At 39.7% G+C, this 21,223-nt stretch overlaps 1 protein-coding gene across 1 annotated transcript in view; it reads left to right on the forward strand.

The window, feature by feature from the left end:
• LOC121524927 (astrotactin-2-like) overlaps positions 1 to 21,223 on the forward strand; it is a 615,575-nt gene that overhangs the window by 332,429 nt on the left and 261,923 nt on the right. Inside the window, exons 8-9 of the mRNA XM_041810517.1 lie at positions 13,340 to 13,424; positions 16,187 to 16,261. Of these exons, the coding sequence (XP_041666451.1) occupies positions 13,340 to 13,424; positions 16,187 to 16,261 (160 nt within the window). The remainder of the gene's footprint in view (positions 1 to 13,339; positions 13,425 to 16,186; positions 16,262 to 21,223) is intronic.

The following is a 21,223-nucleotide window of genomic DNA, read 5'->3' on the forward strand; positions in this document are numbered from 1 at the left end:
GACTAATGCTCCTGGTGCCAAATTTATCTCCGGCCAAATGCATGCTGTAAATGTAAAAGTATTGTGGTTGCCATAGTGCATTAGGGGCTCTGTGAAGTTTAATGACACAATTGCTGCCCTATCTCCTCCATTCATGCTGCCTTTATCTTTTAAACAGCCCCATTTTTATAGTCTATTAAGGACTCCTCCTCCTCTTTATATGTTTTTCTAAAACATTCACCTTTTCTTTAATGTCATAAAAATCTGACTCTCAAAGAAACCCTTTTATTCTCCCCGTATTTTCACTGAACAGTCCTGAGGGACAAAAGAGCGCCAACACAAGGCAGTTTCTTAAAGTCGTCTTGTGGCGAGTTAATCCTGTTGAATTTGTAATCAATAAGAAACATCTCTTCCTGTTAATTGCCTAATCCTCTCTTTAACACATTTGCATAAAGGGAGTAGATGCATTTTTCAGATTACTTGCAAGGTGCATCACAGATTAAAGGCAGACTGTGCTCGGGGCCTGTGCCGACTTTGTGAACGTCTCCCTCTGCAGCCTTCAGGCCTCTTCACATATGGTTGACAATGTTGTGTACTTATGTATAAGCTTTTTATCTAAATCAATTATCAACACAAAATCCATGTGTGATCACTCCTTTCTGCAGCTGAATACATTTGCCAGTCTTTGTGTCTTTAATTATGTGATTTGAACAATCCTTTCTTCTAGGTGAACCCTGGAAACCAGATGGGTATTCAAGCTTATGTTATCTTTGTGATGCATATTGTCCTCCTTCTGTATAGAATAGTCCTTATTTTTCACTTGGTCTGAATTTCCAGATTACAAACTGACCAATCTCAGCACTGATTAGCATTATCTATAACTGTCTTACAGACGCCCTTACCCCAGTGGTGGACCCAGGATGTTTGAGGTCAGGGGCAAAAATGATTAAAAGGGCACTTGTCAATGTGGTGGGGAAACTGTACAGCAGAATTTGTCATACATCCATGGTGAAAACAGCTTAGAAATGTTCAACTCTTTAGCCATTTATCAATCAGTAGCAGCTGTCACTGGCAATCTGACATATACAGGTTTTAATAAGGGGGGACATTTGTCCACTGCAAGGCCACTCAACCAAGGTTTTCTCCGATTGAAGGGAACCTTAGAGGGCACTTTATATTGATTTGACAACTGGAAGGGAACCAAAAGAAAACAGAACATAGATGTGTTGACAAGAAAGGCACCCTGGAGGGCACTTGATCACATTTGGTCCACTGAAAATGCCCACTGGAGGGGACTTAACCACATTTTGTTCAATGGAACAACACCTTGGACGGCACTTACAGCTTTGTCCACTAGATCCTGGAGGACACTTACAGCTTTGTCCACTAAGGGCACCCTGGAGGGCACATTATATCTATTCCCAATAAAGGACACGCTGAAGGGTACTTTTTCACATTTTTCCACTGAAGGGAAGCACTTAGGAACACGTCATTACATTCTGACAACTGGAACGGCATTCTTAAGGGCACTTTATCACACTTTGTCCTCTGAAAAGGCAAACTGGAAAGCATTTTATCACATATTGCCCAATGGAAATGTACTCTTGAGGGAATATTTCCCGTTTTGTCCAAAGGACGGGCATTCTTAACGGCACTTTATCACATTTTGAACAATGTAAGGGCACAAGAGAGGGCATTTTATTAATTTTGTCCACTAAAAGGACACCATAGGGGACATTTTTACATGTTTTGTCCAGTGGAAAGGCAATCTGAAGGCCACATACACTACATTGCCTATATAGTTAACATAACTAACATAGCTGTGTGCTTTAGATTTAGCCATGTTAGCTATGTAGCTGTGTGAGAGTGTTTTCATGAAGGACAAGCTTTTTTAAAATTTTTGCAGGTCAGGGATTTGACTTTTAACTTTCGGCAGCTTAGCCCCTACCTTAACCGTTCTCCAACCTGATCCGGAAGTTTAATCTGATTTTATTAAGAAATTTTTCCGCGTGTTTACCTGTTCAGCGGCGTCTCGCTACTAGGCCGGCTATGAGGCTAGAGGCCAGGCTGAGCCTCACACCTCCTCCTGTTAATAGGCTGATTGAAAGTTAATGTGAGACAGCATTTCCAATATGGTAACTGCCATTGTTTGGTTTCAAAACTCTGCTTCGGAAGCCATAGGATGTCACTGAGACTACGTCCATGCATTATACAGTCTATAACAAGAAAATGCATTCATCTGCACAATCAAGTCATTTTGTTCTGCACCATCAGTAACATTCACTGAATATTGAAAATGAACTTCCATGTTATATTGCAACCACATTTGTGAGTTGCTCTGGCTTTGACAAGCTTTTCCAAATGCTGATTTTTCAGATGCATTACCATTTTGTCCAAGTTCACTTATACTTTACTTGGAATCAACAGAACAGGGAAGTAGCAGTATATGCTCCTTATAAAGTGATAAAGGCAGCCTATCTAAAATTGCATTGGCTAATTTAAACTTACATAGACTGGTCTTTAATTGAAAGCAAAAATGTGTGTTGACTTTTTGGCAGTACTGCAAGATAAATCACCAATCTCAGACCAAATGTGGATAGACTTACTTTATACGGTTAAATCAGGACTCAGCGGGGTACCATTTGGCCCAAATGGTGAGGTCGCACCCCATATATTAGGTCTAAAGTCCTCCAAGCAGGCCGCCTGAGTTTGAGCCAGACCTGCGACTCCTTTTATTCTCCACTCTGTCTCCCTGAAAACAAAAACAGACTGCACAGTTTCATTTAGTTTAGCATTTACTTACTGAATAGCTCCTAATGAGCCCAGAAACCTTGCACTTCTTGGAATGTTGATTCTGAATCAGCCTGGCACAGATCAGACAGCGATAAATATTTTAATACTCATGAGTTTAATTCATGCCAGTTTTAGAATACATTATTTGTTCCTGTAATATGTTTTCTTCTCAGATTTGTTGACTGCATTTGACCCTGAATTGGCAATGGGAGATGGAAAAATCTTCTCTGACTTTATGTTTACTAAGCAGTTGCTTTCAGTTAAGCTGAATACAGTAAAATAATGCTTTATTATGCTGTGATGTTGTTGGAACGAACAAGGTCAGAATTTGTCATAGCTTCGCATTTAGGTTGTACTGCTATTGCACAGTTGACTTTAGAATAAATTCACAAGGAAATCATCACAAATGAATAAAACATAATGGAAAGATTGACTGGAAATGAATAAATGTATGTTTGAATGTTATTATATCTGTTTTTGTGAGCTATGGGTAGAGTTGATCAAAAATGTAACTTCCATAACTGTAAATCCTTTCACAAAGATGTTTACTTGGTTAGCAGTAATTTAACAGGTGCTTTCAAAAAACAACAAAACATCTGCTCTCTGCAATGTGACTTGAGTTCAAGTTCTTCAGAAGCCATGATGCCTCTGACATCTTAAATATACATCTGCCTGTATCAATAATCTACAACTAATAGAACTTTACTGGCATGCCACCACTGACTTTGCTCTTGCAGGGCTCCAGAAGTCTCCAACTTCCAACCAGCCTGAAGAAATTAGGGGGATAGCCTTCAGTATAGTAGCCCCTGACCTCAAGAACTCCTTCTTGAAAAGTCTCAGAAATTCATTGCCTTTAAAAAATATTCACCCCCTTGGATGTTTTACCCTTTTATTGAGTTTATAAATCAATCAAGGTGTATACAATTTGGCTTTTTTGGCCAATGTATAATAAGTGATTGGTTGTCTGGAAGGTCCAGTCATAGGTTAATTAGTTTTCATGGCTACCATTACACCATTAAGACAAAAGAACACTCCAAGCATCTCAGAGAAAAGTATAAGTCAGGGTAGGAATACAAGAAAATTTCCAAGCTACTAAATTTGCCCCAGAGTTCACTTAAATCCATCATCAAGACATAGAAGGAATATGGCACACATGCAAAACTGCCCAGATCAGGCTGCCCTCACAAACTGAGTGACCATGCAAGAAGGAGACTAGTGAGAGAAACTACCAAGACACCTATGACCACTGTGAAGAGTTTCAAAGCTTCAGCAGCTGAGATGGAAGAGACTTCGCAAGCAAAAACTGTTCTTAGGTTCTTCACCAGTCAAAGCATCATGGGAGAGAAAAAGACACTTTTGAAGAAAATGTATTAAATCTCACCTCGAGTTCCCCAAAAAGGTATGTGGGAGACTCCATCGATCTGATGAGACCAAAATGGTGCTTTTTGGCCATCAGACAAGATTCTGTGTTTGGCAGACTAACCACTGCACATCACCACAACACACCATCCCCACTGTGAAGCACAGTGCTTGGCAGCATCATCCCGTGGGGATGATTCTTGGTTGTCATGGGAGGATTGTAAAACAAATGCGGCGAAGTTTACAAAAATCCTGGCGCACGTTCTTTTTCAGTCTGTAGAACTACGGCTTGGGAGAAGACTTCTTTTCCAGCACAACAGTGACCCTAAGCATTCAGGGAAAGCTACACAGAAATGGTTTCAAGACAACAAAGTGAATGTTCTGGAGTGTTTGAGTCAAAGCCCAGACCTTAATCTGATTGAGAATTTGTGTCTGGACTTGAAAAGGGCTGTTCACGCCCAATCCCATTTTGCGAAGAAGATGGGAGAAGATGGTGCCTCTACTAAATACTGACTAGATAGGGTTGAATATTAAGGCACTTAATTGCATTACAGATTTTTATTTATTTGGCATTACTTTGTAGAAATCTCTTTTCACTTTGACATTAAAGAAGTTGTTTTTTTTTTTGTCATGTAAGCCAAGTCACATCGACCATGATTGATTTACATAATCAATAAAAGGGTAAAGCATCCAAGGGGGTGAATACTTCTTACAGGCACTGTATGATGGCACAGACTTTTGTTCATTAAAGAAGACTGCTTTTGGGATCAGAACAGCAAAAGGTCAAAATAAAAACAGTTTTTTGGGGGAATTTGACATTTAAAATGATTACTCTATGACAGGATGTAGGTGTAGCATTCTTTCTCACTGCCACTAAACTTCAGAATTGCTTTCCTGCCAACTGATTGAACAAAGAAACACTTGTAATATAAGTATCGATTAGGTTTGTATTTGTTGTGTATGAATCCAAATGTTTTTTGAAGCAAGTACAGGCTGAGCTTCACTGTGTTTTGAGCAGCAGGCACCACTGGCAGCAGTGTTCCTGAACACAGCCTGCTTTCATCTCTCCTCTCCAATTAATCAGAGGTGCAGTCAGGCATTTTCACCAGCAAGTCAAAGTTTGCTATTTAAATCTCTCTTATTGCATATGTAAGGGAAAAAACAGGTCACTATTGTTAGCTTTTCTACTAACAGCCTACTAATGAAAATGTCAATTCAAGCGCCTGGCAGTCCAAAAAGGCCAAACATAAAGGTTATTTAAATTCCCCCTACCTCTGCAGGATGTAACTGTGAACATGTGACCTGACTGCACATGTGCAGGATGGATTTTATTAAGCACAGCCTCTGGCAGTCAGCAAAGATTTTATTAAAACTAGGTTAAGTGTGTATGTATAGAGTAGCGTGTGAAACAGAAGTGTTTGTGTGTGTTTGCAACATGAAAAGGATACATGTTTGTGCGCCTGCAAGCGTGAAAACAAAGCATGCTGTCATACTAAGAGAAGAGACATATCAGTCATTTCACAAATGCCCTACACAGAGCATATGTTTATGTAAAAGGAGGGAGCCTTCATGGGGAGAAGGGAATTATGTCGATTTTTGGATCTGTAGGGCGCAAGAGGTCAGAATGGGTAAATGGGTTAACAGGCTTTTTGGATGGATGGATGGATGGATGGAAGGATGGACAGACAGACAGATGGAGGGATGGATTGGTGAAAGGATGGATAAAAGGATGGATGAATGGATGGGGGGATGGATGGATGGATTGATGGATAAACGGACGGACAGACGGATGGATGGAAGGATGGACGGACAGATGGATGGATGGATGGATGGATGGATGGATGGATAAAAAGATGGATGGATGGACAGACGGACGGCTGGATGAATGGATGGATGGACGGACTGACAGATGGACGGATGGACAGATGGACAGACGGAGGGACGGATGGATGGATGGATGGATGGATGTATTGATGGATGGATGGACGGACAGATGGACAGATGGAGGGACTGATGGATGGATGAAAAGATGGATGGATGGTTGTATGTATGTATGTATGGATGGATGGATAAAAAGATGGATGGACAGACAGACGGATGGACAGACGAAGGGACGGATAGATGGATGGTTGGATGTAAGGATGTATGGATGGATGGACGGACGGATGGATGGATGCCTTACCCTGTGAATGGATGGATGAGGCTGTTTTTCAGGATTTGGGCTAGACCCCTTATCTCCAGTGAAAGGCAATCTGAATGCATTAGCACACCAAAACATTTTGGACAATGCTGTGCTTCTTGTGGCAACAGTTTGGGGAAGGCCCTTTTTATTGCACCATGACTGTGTCTCAGCAAAGACTATTAAATATAGTTTGCTGAGTTGGGTGTGGAAGAACTTGACTGGCCTGCACAGAGCCCTGACTTCAACCCCACTGAGCACCTTTGGGATGAACAGGAACAGATATTGCAAGCTAGGCCTTCTCGTCCACAATCAGTGCCTGACCTCATAAATGCTCCACAGAATGAATGGGCCAGAAAGGGAGGCCAACTCCAAATTAAAGTCCATATATTTGCATGCAATGTCATTACATTCCCTGTTGGTTTAATGGGCTGGTGGCCAAATACTTTTGTCCATACAGTGCAGATTCATAGACAATTCAGTATGTTTCAGATTACAATATCATTATAATATCTAGGTCTTATGATTAAGTAATTGCTACACAATAAAGTCATAGAAATAACACACTGTATAAAACCAGCACATCTTGATCTAGCCTGTCATGTCAGCCATTAGTCCCTAATTACGTATACTTTATGTTTCTCCTTGTATTCCCATATGTAAAGGGCTGAGTCATGAGCCTTCTTGTAAATTAACTTGTTTAAACCCAAAGCTGTTGCTGTAAAATGCCTCTACAGGGCACACAAGAAAACCCAGGTCATATGCAGCTGCCTGATGTGTGGAATGTAAACTTTAAATACATTAACACTTAAGGTTACTATAATGGCAACTCTGCGATCAGAACTAACACGATATTAACACAAATGATTAATTGTAGCATCAGATCAGCTTAGACTGATTACTAGTGCGCAATAAAACTCAGGCTATATGCAGCTACCTGATGTGTGAGATGTAAACTATAGAAATGGTAACACTTAAGAAGGTTACTATAATGTTAACTCAGTGATCAGAACTAAAATAATAATAACAGCAATGATCATGAGTAAAATCAGATCAGCTCAGACTTATTACTGGTGGTCAGATCATAACGTCTGCACTTTGTTTCTCCAACATTTCCCCCTCTGTACAGCCATAACACTCCGAGTGTATTAGTGATTGTATTAATGGCTGTATTACCAGCTGGCTCTATTTAATAGTGTGGTCATTGAAAAAACATCCTCATGAACAGGCCTTTATTATGTCAAATTATCCTCATTACATTTGAATCTAATGAAAAACTAAATTAATACAAACAGCCTTGGATATACAAGACTGAATGTCATCACTTTACATGGTCACTTTTTTAACTGCAACACCAGTCGTATGTTCTTACAGGTTACAGGTTTAGATGTCAATTTCTAAAACAGGATTATGTGCTGCCAGCTGCTTTAACTTCTGCACTGGCTTCATTTTTCAACGGTGGAGATTTTCTCTGATGGTCACAACACTAGTGAGCCAGATGCTAATTTAGACCAAGTGTTTATTGCTTCAGCAGCAATCTTTACAGTTTCTGCTTCAAGTTAAGCATCGTTGTTTATCTTAACTTTGAATCAAAAGTGTTCTTGTGTTTTATTAAAGTATTATATAGCTGTTCAGCAAGCATTGAAAAAAAATAAAACAGTCCCTTGGAGAGTTAAAGAGGCAGTGCACCCACCTCAATGCAATCCTGGAATCCATCCACATTCATTTAAAGAGGATTTCTCTTTAATTAATATTGTTAAACAGATGTCTCTTTGCAAGTGCAGCAAGCAGTCTGCTCTTACTGTTCTTTAACACCAACTATGTTCTTGCTTCCAAAGGTGCTGGCTAGAAATCCTCAATCACTGGTTGTTGTCTACAACAGATGGCACAAAAAGTTGGACAACACCTGCCATGGGCAATAGTTGTGTCTCATTTCAGGGGTTGCATTCCTTGAAGGACATAGCTTTTGTAGAGATTGGAACTGGAATGAGACAGTCTTGTCTCTAGAGGAGTCCTTGTTTGCTGCCCCTGGCCTTACTTCATTTTTATGAGCCATTCCTGGCATTTAGCGACCTTAAAAGCTACACTGAAACTAGCTATTTAAGTATAATTTGAACTTTGGGCCACAAAGGATGGGCCAAACATTTTTTTGTTGGCTAGAACAAGAGGCATGTTAGTCTTAAAAATATGAAAGAGCCTTTAACAGCCATGACAGAGTCAGTCTTAAATGTGCCCTCCATAGCCAATATTGCCATCAGTTATTAGCCAATGGGTTCTAAGATGACTTCAGCCTTGATGATGAGTGTCCAATCAACCCCGGTCCATGGACATCAGGAAATTGTTCAGTACTGCGCTAAAAGGCCAGGAGATGGTTTTATTTTTTCAAACTGGAACTTCTCCAAAAGTACAGGCAACAAATGTTCTGATTATACGGGTGAAAAATGTGATTTTTGCAGAAGTGACTCATGCCAAAGATTTCTGAAGAGTACTTTTAGAATGTTTCTGTCTACTGCTATACTGGAGTGATAACATCAGTTATTTGATCAAATGATGAGAGATGGATGCAGTCTTTCGGATGTACCGCCCACGCTCTTAATTGATCTTAAAGTGGAATTTTTGATTGCTTTCCATTTTCCCATTTTCAAAGCGAAGAACTCCGAACAGCTACTGCTTTTCATTCTGCAAGGACACCTAAAATAGCCACCAGCAAAATAAAATAATTGTATATAAAAGCGTATTGGCTCTCTGCATTGGAATCCTAGTGGTGCATCACTGTGAGTGAGTCGAATGGCTTTAAAGTCAACCTGTAAATTATTCAAGATGAGGTGATAAAATGTGAATGGTGTTGTCTGGTTGGCCATTACACATTTTTCCAGTGTAACACTTCCATGTAGGTCAAAAGAAAGCATTTATTTTGGGAGCAATGCTAATAGAAAAAGATGGAGAAGCTATCAATGAATTAAGATTCACAAATGCTTTTACCTACTTAAAAGGCTTTACACATGCAGGATGTAATGAATATTTCATCTGCACTGTGAGCATTTTTTTCTTTATGAAACTGAGAAAATACCCACATTAAAGAAAAACAAATGCAGCTGCTTTTCTACAATCTTTGAAGGCAGCTAATGTGCATAGAAGCAAATATTGAAAGATTATTTCACATTAACTAAAGGTTGAGTTAAATGCATTTTTCATTTTACATACTTTATATAAATATCTGATGCATACGCAGGGCCTTTGAATACTGCATTTGGTCCTTGTATGCAGCTTTGTAAATGATTACTGATTAAGGGCAGAAGAGAAAGTCCTGCAGATTTTATGGTATGAAGAGTCTGATTGAGGACACTTTAAAGTGATTCAAGTGTGGTCTAACCCTTTATAGGGCACTCATTGAAATACTTTGGAATTCAAAATTTGAGCCCTGGAACATTATCTGATCCATTTACATTCTATAAATCTGTTACTTTTATCACTTATAAGTATTTTTGTAATTATTATTGTGAAAATCAAGATCAATGAAGTGGCCACATATGCTGCATTATCCATTTATGGAAAAAAAAAAAAAAAAAAATCCATGCATACACTTGTATGCACATTTAGATATTGCTACTGGAAAATAAACATTACAAATGAAAACGTTATTTGAATAAAAAATGTTTTTACAAGACATGATGAGGTAGATTCTGACCTCTTTGGAGGAAAGAAATGCCCTCGTTATGGTGGTATCACCAGTTCATCTTTTAATTCCAAAAGGAAATCCATGATGATCAAAAATATTAAATTACTGTGCTAATTTTAGCAGCGCTGAGGCTTAAAATAAAATTAAGAACTTTTTTTGCCATTTCAGTTTATTGAAACTGTACTACTGTTGTAAAACTGACTCAAATCAAACATATTTCAGTATTTATACAACTCATTTTTCTTTATAATTCCACCAGACAACTTAAGACATGTCCTAAATATTAGGTTTTTTAATTTATTTAAGCAGAAACAATGCTCAGAATAAAAATAAAAATTGGTATAAACCACAGAAGTCTAATAAAACTGTTACAAGGTTATAAAACTCACCATAAATAACACCTATTGTACTATTTATACTTTAAAAATGTCTTTAAATGAGTCAAATTTACCATGGGATCACTGTTTTTTTGTTTTTTTTTTGTTTTTTGTTTTTTGTTTTTTTGTTTTTTTTACAAACCAGTAGAGACATGTAACTACACTATAGAGCCCGGGTTCCCAACCTAGGGTCTGGGGTCACCAGAGATTTCAGGGTGGGGCACTATGGCCTGTCTGTTGTTAAAAGTAGGTTCATTCAAACTACCTAGAACCATGATAAAACCCATATAAATGGTTATTACAAAGGTATTTTGCTAATAACACTTGGGGTTTGGGCTATTGTGAAGGGCACAGCTCTTCTTAGATATGTGATGGGAGCCTACATGGAAAAAAGGTTGGGAACCACTGCTATAGAGTACTATTATCTTACATTATGAGTTATCGGTCAAGAGCAAACCCTTGGTATGATTGCTAGATGAGTTGGTCATTTGCCTCGATAAAGATGACATTTCACACCACTTAAAGGATGTACTCTATTTTTTCCTTTAAAATGTCAGTAATGTCTAGAAATCCTGCACTAATGAAACCTATCATGACATTTAGCACTGCTATCCATCTTTATAATGTGTGAGTTCATCATCCTATCATGGTTAGTTATGATGCTAAGGCTGTTGTTGTGGGACCAAATTGCATTTTGTGAGTTCTGGAGGAAACAGGAAGTTTGAGACACTCGGGACCACTACTGATTGGTTGGATGGTGTGATGTCATTGACATTGACTGATCTCTACTAATTACCTGAGAAAAATCTTTCTGGTTCAATCGTACAGAGTTGAGGGCTTTGGCACGAATGAAGTCGACAGAAGTGACCACATATGGCTCCTTGCACCATAAAGGGTTAAAAAGAAAATAGTGGTGTTTTTACTGTTATGAGTTGGCACAACAGGCAATGACCTTGTATGTAACTCTTCAAGTCTCAACAAGGGGTAATTTTGCTGCTGGTTAACTGATAATTAAATTACAAAATAAAAACACCATGTAGAAATTTCCCACAACATCCTGACAAATCTGACCTGTTGTGGCATGTTTTTGAGCTTTTTATGCCTTCATTGATAGAGGAGGACTTTAGTTGGCATGGTAACTGTATACTTCACAGTCTTATCTTGATTAAAGCTGTGGTTTTTCACATCAATTTTCTACGCTAGTCTCTTTGAGGGTGCAGTTTCCCTTTGTGAGAATCTACACTGGAGATCAGTTTGTGTTTTTGGCCAATCGTGACATATCATATTAGTAATAAACTTTGTAATGTACATCATGAGGGGTCTAGAAATATATAGTTAAACATTTAAATTTCCCCTTATGGCTGGCTGCAGTATAGGTGACAGGGGCTGATCTCAAAAGGGTAAAAGTTAAGTGTAAGGGCATAATATTTGTACAATAATATGTAAATAAGACCAAAATATTGATTTTTACTGTAGTTAATTTCAATGTCCGGCCCCTACTGTATCTGTGAAGAAAAATCTGGCCCTTGTGCAGATGGAGTTGATGACCCCTGCTTTACTTTGTTTAAAGAGGAATGTGGCTTTAAATGTTACTGAGCTGTCTGACTCCGCCCCTGACTACACAACTATCAGGAAATGGATGTGAAGAGCGGAACTTCTTCCGAATAGGGAGGGCCAACCGAATGTGGGGGGCGGTGCTAACTCCTCACATGACATCATGAGGGGAAAATCTGAGAACAGCTTGTTTCAGCACACATTTTCTGAAAGATGGAGAAAGAGAGGCGGGAAGGGAATAGATTTTTCTGATTCTAGGGGGGAATGTGGACAGGCCAGGGTCACATATCTTTGCTAGAAAAGCCTGAAAAAGGTGTTTTGCATAATATGTGACCTTTAAAGCTTTCTTTTGTGCATTTTAAAAACATTGGTTGGGCTGCAACCAAAATAGAAAAGGTAATGGTTCTACTCTTTATAATGCAAAATAATTGCATTATTTTCCCTTTGGACAGAGGCTTTCTGCTGTTTCATTAAAGGCCCATAGACTTCAGTAAACTGTAAAATCCACCATGCATTTTCTTAGTCTCTTTGTTGCTGCAGTGGATAAAAGCTCCCTTTCCAAAGAAGAAAAACCTCCCTGTACATTTTACTCTCTGCTAGGCATGGTTAACAATAAGAAAGAAAAAAAAAAAAACATTGCATTATGACATTTTCAGACACTGACAAACATGTTATACCACTGCACAGCAGCCTCAGTAGCCAGAAATGTAAAAACTGACTCGAGCTGCACGACTGCGCCAACCTCCTGTGCAAAAACAACGCCGCTGTGCCGTCTGAATGTCTCTGCTCGCTCTGCAGTGGGAGCTGTCCAGCCGGCTGTGGAGAACTGAGAGGAGATCTTGTACACAAACACACAACTCTCAAGGACAACAATACCTGAGACAGAATGATAAATACTTTTAGTGACACTGGGAGTAAACAAAAATCGAGGCACATTTTTGTGGAATTTTGTGGCTCAACTTCATCGATTTCAGGGAGTCGAAGTGTGTGCAGAATGGAAAATATACACATCACTGTTTTCTCATTGAGGACTGGTGGCCTTTAAGCTCACTTTTAAGCATTTAATATGCAAAAACACATGCAAAGGTCTTATCTAAAAGGGCCAGGTATTTTGGCGAATTATGCAACTTCATCCTGATACTTTGATGGTTAACATTTTGAGGAAGTGATTGCTGCTAAGTTTCTTAAAATATTCCAGGAAATAGCCTACCTAATGGTGCTGGTGTCCTTGTAAATGTGCTCAATTTTTGCTTGCTAGAAGGAATTTGCTGTAAAATTAGGTATCATGGCAACTGCTTATCACAGTCTGCTCTTTAAAGAATGAGCAGACCAGAGTCTCTTAAATGCTAATTCATACAGCAACAGAGGATAAATAAATAACTGACTCTGTGCCTCTTTTCTTGTTGTTCTGTGTCGCAGGAGAATGCAGCTGTCATGAGGGCTATTCCCCCGATCCCGTCCATAAACACCTCTGCGTCCGGAGCGACTGGGGTCGAAACGAAGGGTGAGTCCTGTCTGCTCAATATGACAAGTGTCTTGTTCTTAAATGACCTTATAGTCCCTGTACTCCCAACTGTATCAGTGCAGGATATTAACTTTGAATAAAGTAAAGGTGAAATATGAGCTTTGATGGATTAGCTGTCTGTGGCAGTTTCTCTTAGTTTATTTTAAGACTGTAAAAATTATTAAATAAAGGGAAACCGAGGCACAGAATCCATCTCACAACCTCGTGTAAGCTTTCAAAAATTGGTGTTTAATACAACCAATTTGTACTTAATGGGCTAAGACATGCAAATTTACCTGAGGAAGTCGACTTTAACACACCCTCAGAAATACAGTACCAGTAAAATTACCACCCCCTTGGAGGTTTTACCTTTTTAGTGGTTTTATAAATCAATCACAGTCAATATAATTTGTTCTGGGTTATTTTTGGACAAAAAAGGACAAAAAACATCTTCAATGTCGAAGTGAAAACAGATTTCTACGAAGTAATATCATTGAAATAAAAATATGAGTGCAGGGAATCTCTCTCAAGTGGTTGCAGTATAAAGATACCTATGTCTGAAAGGTCCAGTCTCTGATTAAGCAATATTCATGGCTACCATTACACCACAAAGACAAAAGAACACACCAAGCAACTTGGAGAAAAGGTTATGGAAAAGTTTAAGTCAGGGGATGGATACAAAAAAAAAAAAAATTCAAGGCACTGGGCATCCCTAGGAGGAGGACACCAAGACACCTATGACTACTCTGAAGGAGTTAAAAACTTCAGCACCTGAGACCGGAGAGACTCTGCATACATTAACTGTTGCCCTGGTTCTCATAGTGAAAGCTTTATGAGAGAGTGGCAAAGAGAAAGCCACTGTTGAAGAAAACTCTGATTAAATCTGGACTAGAGTTCACCAGAAGGCATGTGTAGGAAAGTTCTTCCACACATCACTGCAAACACACCATCTCCACTGTGACGCATGGTGGTGGCAGCATCCTGCTGTGGGGATGCTTCTCAGCAGCTAACCCTAGAGGGCTTGAAAAGGTGGAGGGTGGAATGAATGCAGTAAAATGTATGAAGGACAATCTAGGTCAGCATTAGCAGTGCGGCTTGGGAGAAGATTTAACTTCCAGTGAGACAATGACCCATGAAACAGTGAAAGCTACACAGAAATGGTTTGAAGACAACAAGGTGAACGTCCTGGCCGAGTCATAGCCCAGACCTTAATCCAATAGAGAATATGTGTGCTTTGACTTGAAAAGGGCTGTTTTGAGAAGTTTTGCAAAGAAGAATGGAGTAAAATTGCAGTGTCCAGGTGTGTAAGCCTGATTGAAATCTATGCAATCACTTAGTTACCCTCCACATTGTTTAACTGATGGACATTACTTTGTAGACAGCTGTTTTCACTTTTACATTAAAGAGATTTTCTTTTTTTAAGGAAAGCCCAGTTATTTTGACCATAATTGATTACTGAAATCAATAAAAGGGTAAAATATCCATGAGGGTGAACACTTTTTATTGGCACTGTAAGAGGGATGTTATAGTGAGTATTAATCCCAGCCATCAAGGATCACCAGACAAAAGAAGAGTTGAAAAAAGAAAGGCAGAAAAACACCAGAAAAAGACAGCACAAATTGGTCGAAAATTGGCATAAAAGCGAGTCAAATGAGCCCTCTGTTCGACTCTGACCTGATTTGACAATTAGCTTGCTCTCTCAATCATTGGTTCATTTAAAAGGTCCCACATTGTTATTCTCCTCCACATGTTTTCTGCTGGAGGCAGGCCAGCCTCCGATCAGATTTCCATTCAGTGTTTTAGTCAGAGTAACAGCTGACAGGGAGGAGTCGTATCTGTACCCAAACATCGGTGTTAGAATAAGGGATGTGAGAGCTTTCCTTGTTTGGCATTTTGGGGGGATTTCTTAAATAGTGCAGGAGTATAATAAAAAATGAAAGATTGTTTAAATTGGTGTGCTACACCCCCATCACAGTGGCTGGTTGGAAATTTAACCATTGATGCGCTGCTGCCGGCTCTTTCGGGTGTCATGAGACATGGCACTGGTGTGTTTTGGGCTTAGGAGTAACCTTAATGCTTCTTTAAGGTCAGGGGAGGATGAGGGCCACACCATGAGTTTCTCTCCTTTTATGCCCATACCAGCCAATGACACATAAGTATTATTTGCAGCATGAGATGGTGCATTGTCATAGAGACACGGTTCTTCTTTTTGTACCATGGAAGAAACTGGTTAGTAAGAAACTCTATTTACTTTGCCGAGATCATTTTCACATCTTCAGGGACCCTAAAGGGGCCTACCAGCTCTCTCCCCATGATTCCGGCCCAAAACATGATTCGGCCCCCTCCTTGCTGACGTCCCAGCCTTGTTGGGACATGCTGGCCATCCACCAACCATCCACTACTCCTCCATCTAGACCATCCAGGGTTGCACAGGGCTCATCAGTAAACAAGAGTGTTTGAAAATTAGTCTTCATGGATTTCTGGGCCCACTGCAACCGTTTCTGCTTGTGAGCATTGGTTAGGGGTGGCTGAATAGTAGGTTTATGCCCGACTGCAAGCCTCTGGAGGATCCTACACCTTTATACTAAAGCACCAATAAGCATTTATAATTGTGTATAATTTTGTTTTGAATGACATGAATCTTGAGTCTAGTTTAAAGTCACTAAAGTCCCACTTATTAGTTTGTTGTTATTATGAAGTGTTACCAATCAATGTTAGTAATTTTCTGTCTCTGTCTTTGTTTTTTCGTTTCTTACCTCTAGTCCTTGGCCATACGCTAACCTGGAGAAAGGCTATGACCTAGTTACAGGAGAGCAAGCCCCAGAGAGGATCTTCAGGTGAGTCCTCCGCTTCCGCTGCCTCTCCTGAGTGCACGCAGCTTCTGCCGGCCATCTGTGACTCTGTGGACGCTCGCTGAAATCATTGTGCTGTTCTTCGCTGGTGTGTGCGTGTTAATGCGTGTGTTTGATGAGCTGCAGGTAGATCGTCACAGCTGAATGGACACACAGGTACACCTCATGCGGGGTTCAAGTGTTACCCATGGGCACTTGGGTAGAGAAATAGCCCGCGGGGGAGTCTCAGTTCAGATGCTTTTACTGCCATTTTAGTTCCACTTCTCAATCTTGATGGGGTCATTGTGTCTGACATTTCTGAGGAAGTGGAAGGCTCTTAGGAACCATTCTTTGTCGCATGGCTGTTTTTTATTTTTTAAAGTTTGGTAAAACCACAAACTCTGTGGAGTTTGTTCAGATGTGTATTTCATATTCTACTCTGATCCTCGTAGGAATTAATATTTATTATTTAATCTCTTTTAGGAGATCAGATTAGCCTGACCGAGTGCATTACTGTCACTTTAAGACAGAGGCTTCATGAATAAAGAGCATTCTGAATGGTTTATACCATGCTTTGTGAATGCCGTGGAGATCAGATTCAAAACCCTACTTCTTGCCTTCTAAACCAGTGGTTCTCAAAGTGGGGACCCCCCCCCCCCCCCCCAGTTGGGTTTTATTAATAGTGTCAATGTATGTGTGTTGGATCAGTACCATCCTGGCTAACAGTTACCTTATTTCGGAACTTAAAGGTGGGTCAAGCCATTTTTTGGTTCTAATGCTGAAAGTATTTATTTGTGCCACTTTTTAAACCATTTTTCATTATTTTATTGCACAATTTGCACCCATTTCTGCCTATTTTCCTCTCTTTTTTCACATCTTAATCTTTTTTTCATCACTTTATCCCACCAATTTTAGCCAATTTAACATATTTTTGCCTCTTTAAACCAATTGTTGTCACATTTAAACCCCTTCCACCACTTTTCTGCCTGCTTTTGCCACTTCTAAACCAATCCTCTCCACTTTCAACCTACTGTTGCCCCTTGTTGACTTATTATTGCCACCATTAATCCCCTTTTTAGCACTTTCTTGGCCCATATTTGCCCATTTCAACCAAATTTCTGTAATGTTTATGCCCATTTTTGCCAGTTTAACCCATTTCACCACTTTTTCCAGCCATTTCTTGCACCTTTAAGCAAATATTGCCACTGTTATCCCCTTTTTTGAACCTTTAGCCCATTTTTTTGCCATTTGTATTCAGTTTTTTCCACTTTCACCCCATTTCTGCTACTTCCCATTTCACCACTGTTTCTGTCAGTTTTTCCCAATTTTAACCATACTTAACTCATTTCGATTCTGTTTTTAAGAAAAATTATTTACATTTTTGAGGAAAAATGATTTACATTTTTAAGATGCTTTACTACAGTACAATTGCACTGTTTCACTGAAGGCCCATAGATTTCAGAATACTGTAAAATACACCATGCATTTTTTCTTCTCTTTGTTGCTTGTCACTATTTTGCAATGCTGGCTTTGGATACCAGTAATGTGCTCTTGCATTGCAAAATAGTGAGAAAAACACAGAGGCTTTCTGGGTATAAAAAATGCTTTAAAATTTTTGATAGTCGTGCGTTGGAGCCAACATCGTCTTATGGCCTATTTTGACCAAAAACTCACTCAATTCTGCAGAGAAACTGTACCCATCTGTTAAACCATATAGTCTAACCTCCTGGCCAGTTCAACCAGTGAGTCCTTCTAAAAAGGACCAATGCTCAGTGAGGAAAACTTAGCCAGACAAGAGCAGTTTGAATATGGCAGCATGAGTGCGATGTGCCAGTAGAATTAATCAGCTCGATGTCAGATGATGAGGGTTTGAGTGAGATAAGCTGATCTCAGTTATATGGCAGCACTGGATTTATTGTGACATGTAAGAGGCTATTTTGTGTGGATATGGTTTTGGTTTGCCTTGACATTTTGGCTCTGTCTTAGGTGTGCCTTGGGCAAAAAAAAAAAGTTGAAAACCACTGCTCTAGCAGATGACTTTTTAACTCCCAACATTGGTACAAGCTTGCCTCCTGAGATACCAAACTTTGGCCGATAAAATCCAATCAGTTCATCCTTGGGTCATAGTGGATTCTTGTGGAAAAGTTGGAGTAAACTGCTCACAGCAATCTTGAGATATTGCATTTACAAGCAAGGGGAGTATATGGCACCTCATGACCTTGAAGTCTGACCAATGACCTCCAAAATCTAACCAGGACATACTGTAGTTAGAGTCCATATTTATGTGAAGTTTGAAGATTATTGATGAAGAAGAGGATGGGAAAGAGAAAAATATATGAATATTTTAACTACACATCTCTTAACTCCATTATAATATCATGACTTCATGTTTTTACAAGGTTTATATATATATATATATATATATATATATATATATATATATATATATATAAATTGACAGCCAAAGTCATATTTGTGCATTTTCTGTTGAAACACTTGTCAAGCTGCTGTGGTTATTTCCTCATTCTGAATGTGAATATGTTACTTAAGTGAGCCGAAGGACAGAGTCTGATTTTGTGAGCCCGGTCTTGATTTCATGCTCGCTTCCCCTCCGGTTTGTAAGAGTGAAGACTTCTTTGTCACAGTAATCTCGCTCCTCTTCACACTGACCTTGCAGAGATAGCTTCTCAGCCTGTGTCCACTTAAAGAAATGAGGTACCATCCTCAATCTTTTAACCGTGCACAAAAACACATTCAATCGTTCAGTTGTTCGCTGCAACTTTAAGCACTACAGCCTGTACCGAAACTACGCTCTGATCCAAGCGCTGTATCTGTCCAGAGTCTACAGAGGAAGAAAGATGAAATGACAAATACTTTCAGCGATGTGCACGCTCACACAGATAACAAAGTGAGTAAAGAGGCAGTAACCAAGTGGAAAAAGCTCACTAGGTTTCTGCAGGAAGCTTTATATATCAGGGCTGTGTGAGGAAAAGATAGGATAGACTGCATTTCTCTTCAGATGAGTCAGGCCTAAAAAGGAAAACAGGAATTCACACCAGATGGAGATCCCTATATGGAACCAGTTCTGCCTCATATCATGTTGTGTTGCATAGCATCATATTGTGTTGTTTTCAATTACATTGCATCCTATCTTACCTCTTTGGTCTGTCTTTAATCCTACCTAGTCCTATCCTATCCCAGTGATCATCAACTGGTGGCCTAGGGCTATATCAGCCCCCCCAAAGCTCCCCATCCAGTATAAATATGATTACATTTAGAAAAGGTGTTGCGGTGTTTAGAGTATCTTTAGTCTTTAAATCCCAGCAGCTATCAAATCAACTTAACAAAGATCAAGATTGCAACAGTTTCATCGTGGATGACACAATGTTGGATCCATTTTTTTACCCCTTCCAGCTAATTTTAAGTAAAAATGATCTATTATAAACAAATACTCATCAGTCCAGGTCTGATTAAATATGCAGTTTTCACTGCAAACGTTTCAATTCAGGCTCTTGGAAAGAGCAGTTTTCCTGCCTGAGGATTAAAACACAAAGCTTGTTTCCTTTTTTTGATTTTCACCAATCAGGTGGATTAGCATCAAATCTAGTGATGGACAATATGGCAGTCCTAGGAGTACAGTATGTAGCTAAAATATGTCAATATGACGTCAGTCCACCCTTTGCACCTATAACAGCTTCAACTCTTCTGGAAAGGCTTTCCACAAGGTTTAGGAGTGTGTTTATGGGGATTTTTGACCATTATTCCAGAAGCACATTTGTGAGGTCACACTGATGTTGGACGAGAAGGCCTGGCTCTCAGTCTCCACTGTAATTCATTCCAAAGGTGTTCTGTCAGGTTGAGGTCAGGACTCTGTGCAGGCCAGTCAAGTTCATCCACACCAAACTCTCTCATCCATGTCTTTATGGACCTTGCTTTGTGCACTGATGTACAGTCATGTTGGAACAGGAAGGGGCCATCCCCAAACTGTTCCCACAAAGTTGGGAGCATGGAATTGTCCAAAATCTCTTGGTATGCTGAAGCATTCAGAGTTCCTCTCACTGGAACTAAGCGGCCACGCCCAGCTCCTGAAAAACAACTCCACACAATAATCCCCCCTCCACCAAACTTTACACTTGGCACAATGCAGTCAGACATGTACCGTGCCCCTGGCAACCGCCAGACTCATCCATCAGATTGCCGGATCGACTCTGCAGAATGTTGGCGACCTCTGTGCACTATGCGCCTCAGCATCCGCTGACCCCACTCCATCATTTTACGTGGCCTACCACTTCGTGGCTGAGTTGCTGTCATTCCCAATCACTTCCACTTTGTTATAATACCACTGACAGCTGGCTGTGGAATATTTAGGAGCAAGGAAATTTCACGACTGGACTTGTTGCACAGGTGGCATCCTGTCACAGTACCACGCTGGAATACCCATTCTTTCACAAATGTTTGTAGAAACAGTCTGCATGCTTAAGTGCTTGATTTTATACACCTGTGGCCATGGAAGTGATTGGAACACCTGATTTCAATTATTTGGATGGGTGAGTAAATACTTTTGGCAATATGATGTAGTTGATAACCCCTATCCTGTTTATGTCGTGTTAAATCATATAGCATCCTCCTTATCATATACTTGATGCCAGAATCAGTGAGTTTAAAATTATTTTGGGATTCAAAGACATGGAGATTGCACAATAAATGTCTGGACTGAAGTGTAATGGATTAAGTGATATTTTGAATCTTAATGATATATTAATATAGAGGAGAGGTCAGAATGAGTGTAATGTATTCAGATTCTCCGATTCTAATTATTATTCTGGCAGCAGGAATTGTACAAGCTGAAGGTTTTTAATGCTTTGGCTTGGCAGCCCAGAAACAGACTGTTCCACTAATAAGGCGTTGTACATAAACAGGCATTTCTGACAATTTGGATGTCAGCGGCCCTCAACAGTGAATAAACAT

This window comes from Cheilinus undulatus, linkage group 17, assembly GCF_018320785.1.
Source record: "Cheilinus undulatus linkage group 17, ASM1832078v1, whole genome shotgun sequence".
In the NCBI taxonomy this organism is placed as follows: Eukaryota; Metazoa; Chordata; class Actinopteri; order Labriformes; family Labridae; genus Cheilinus; species Cheilinus undulatus.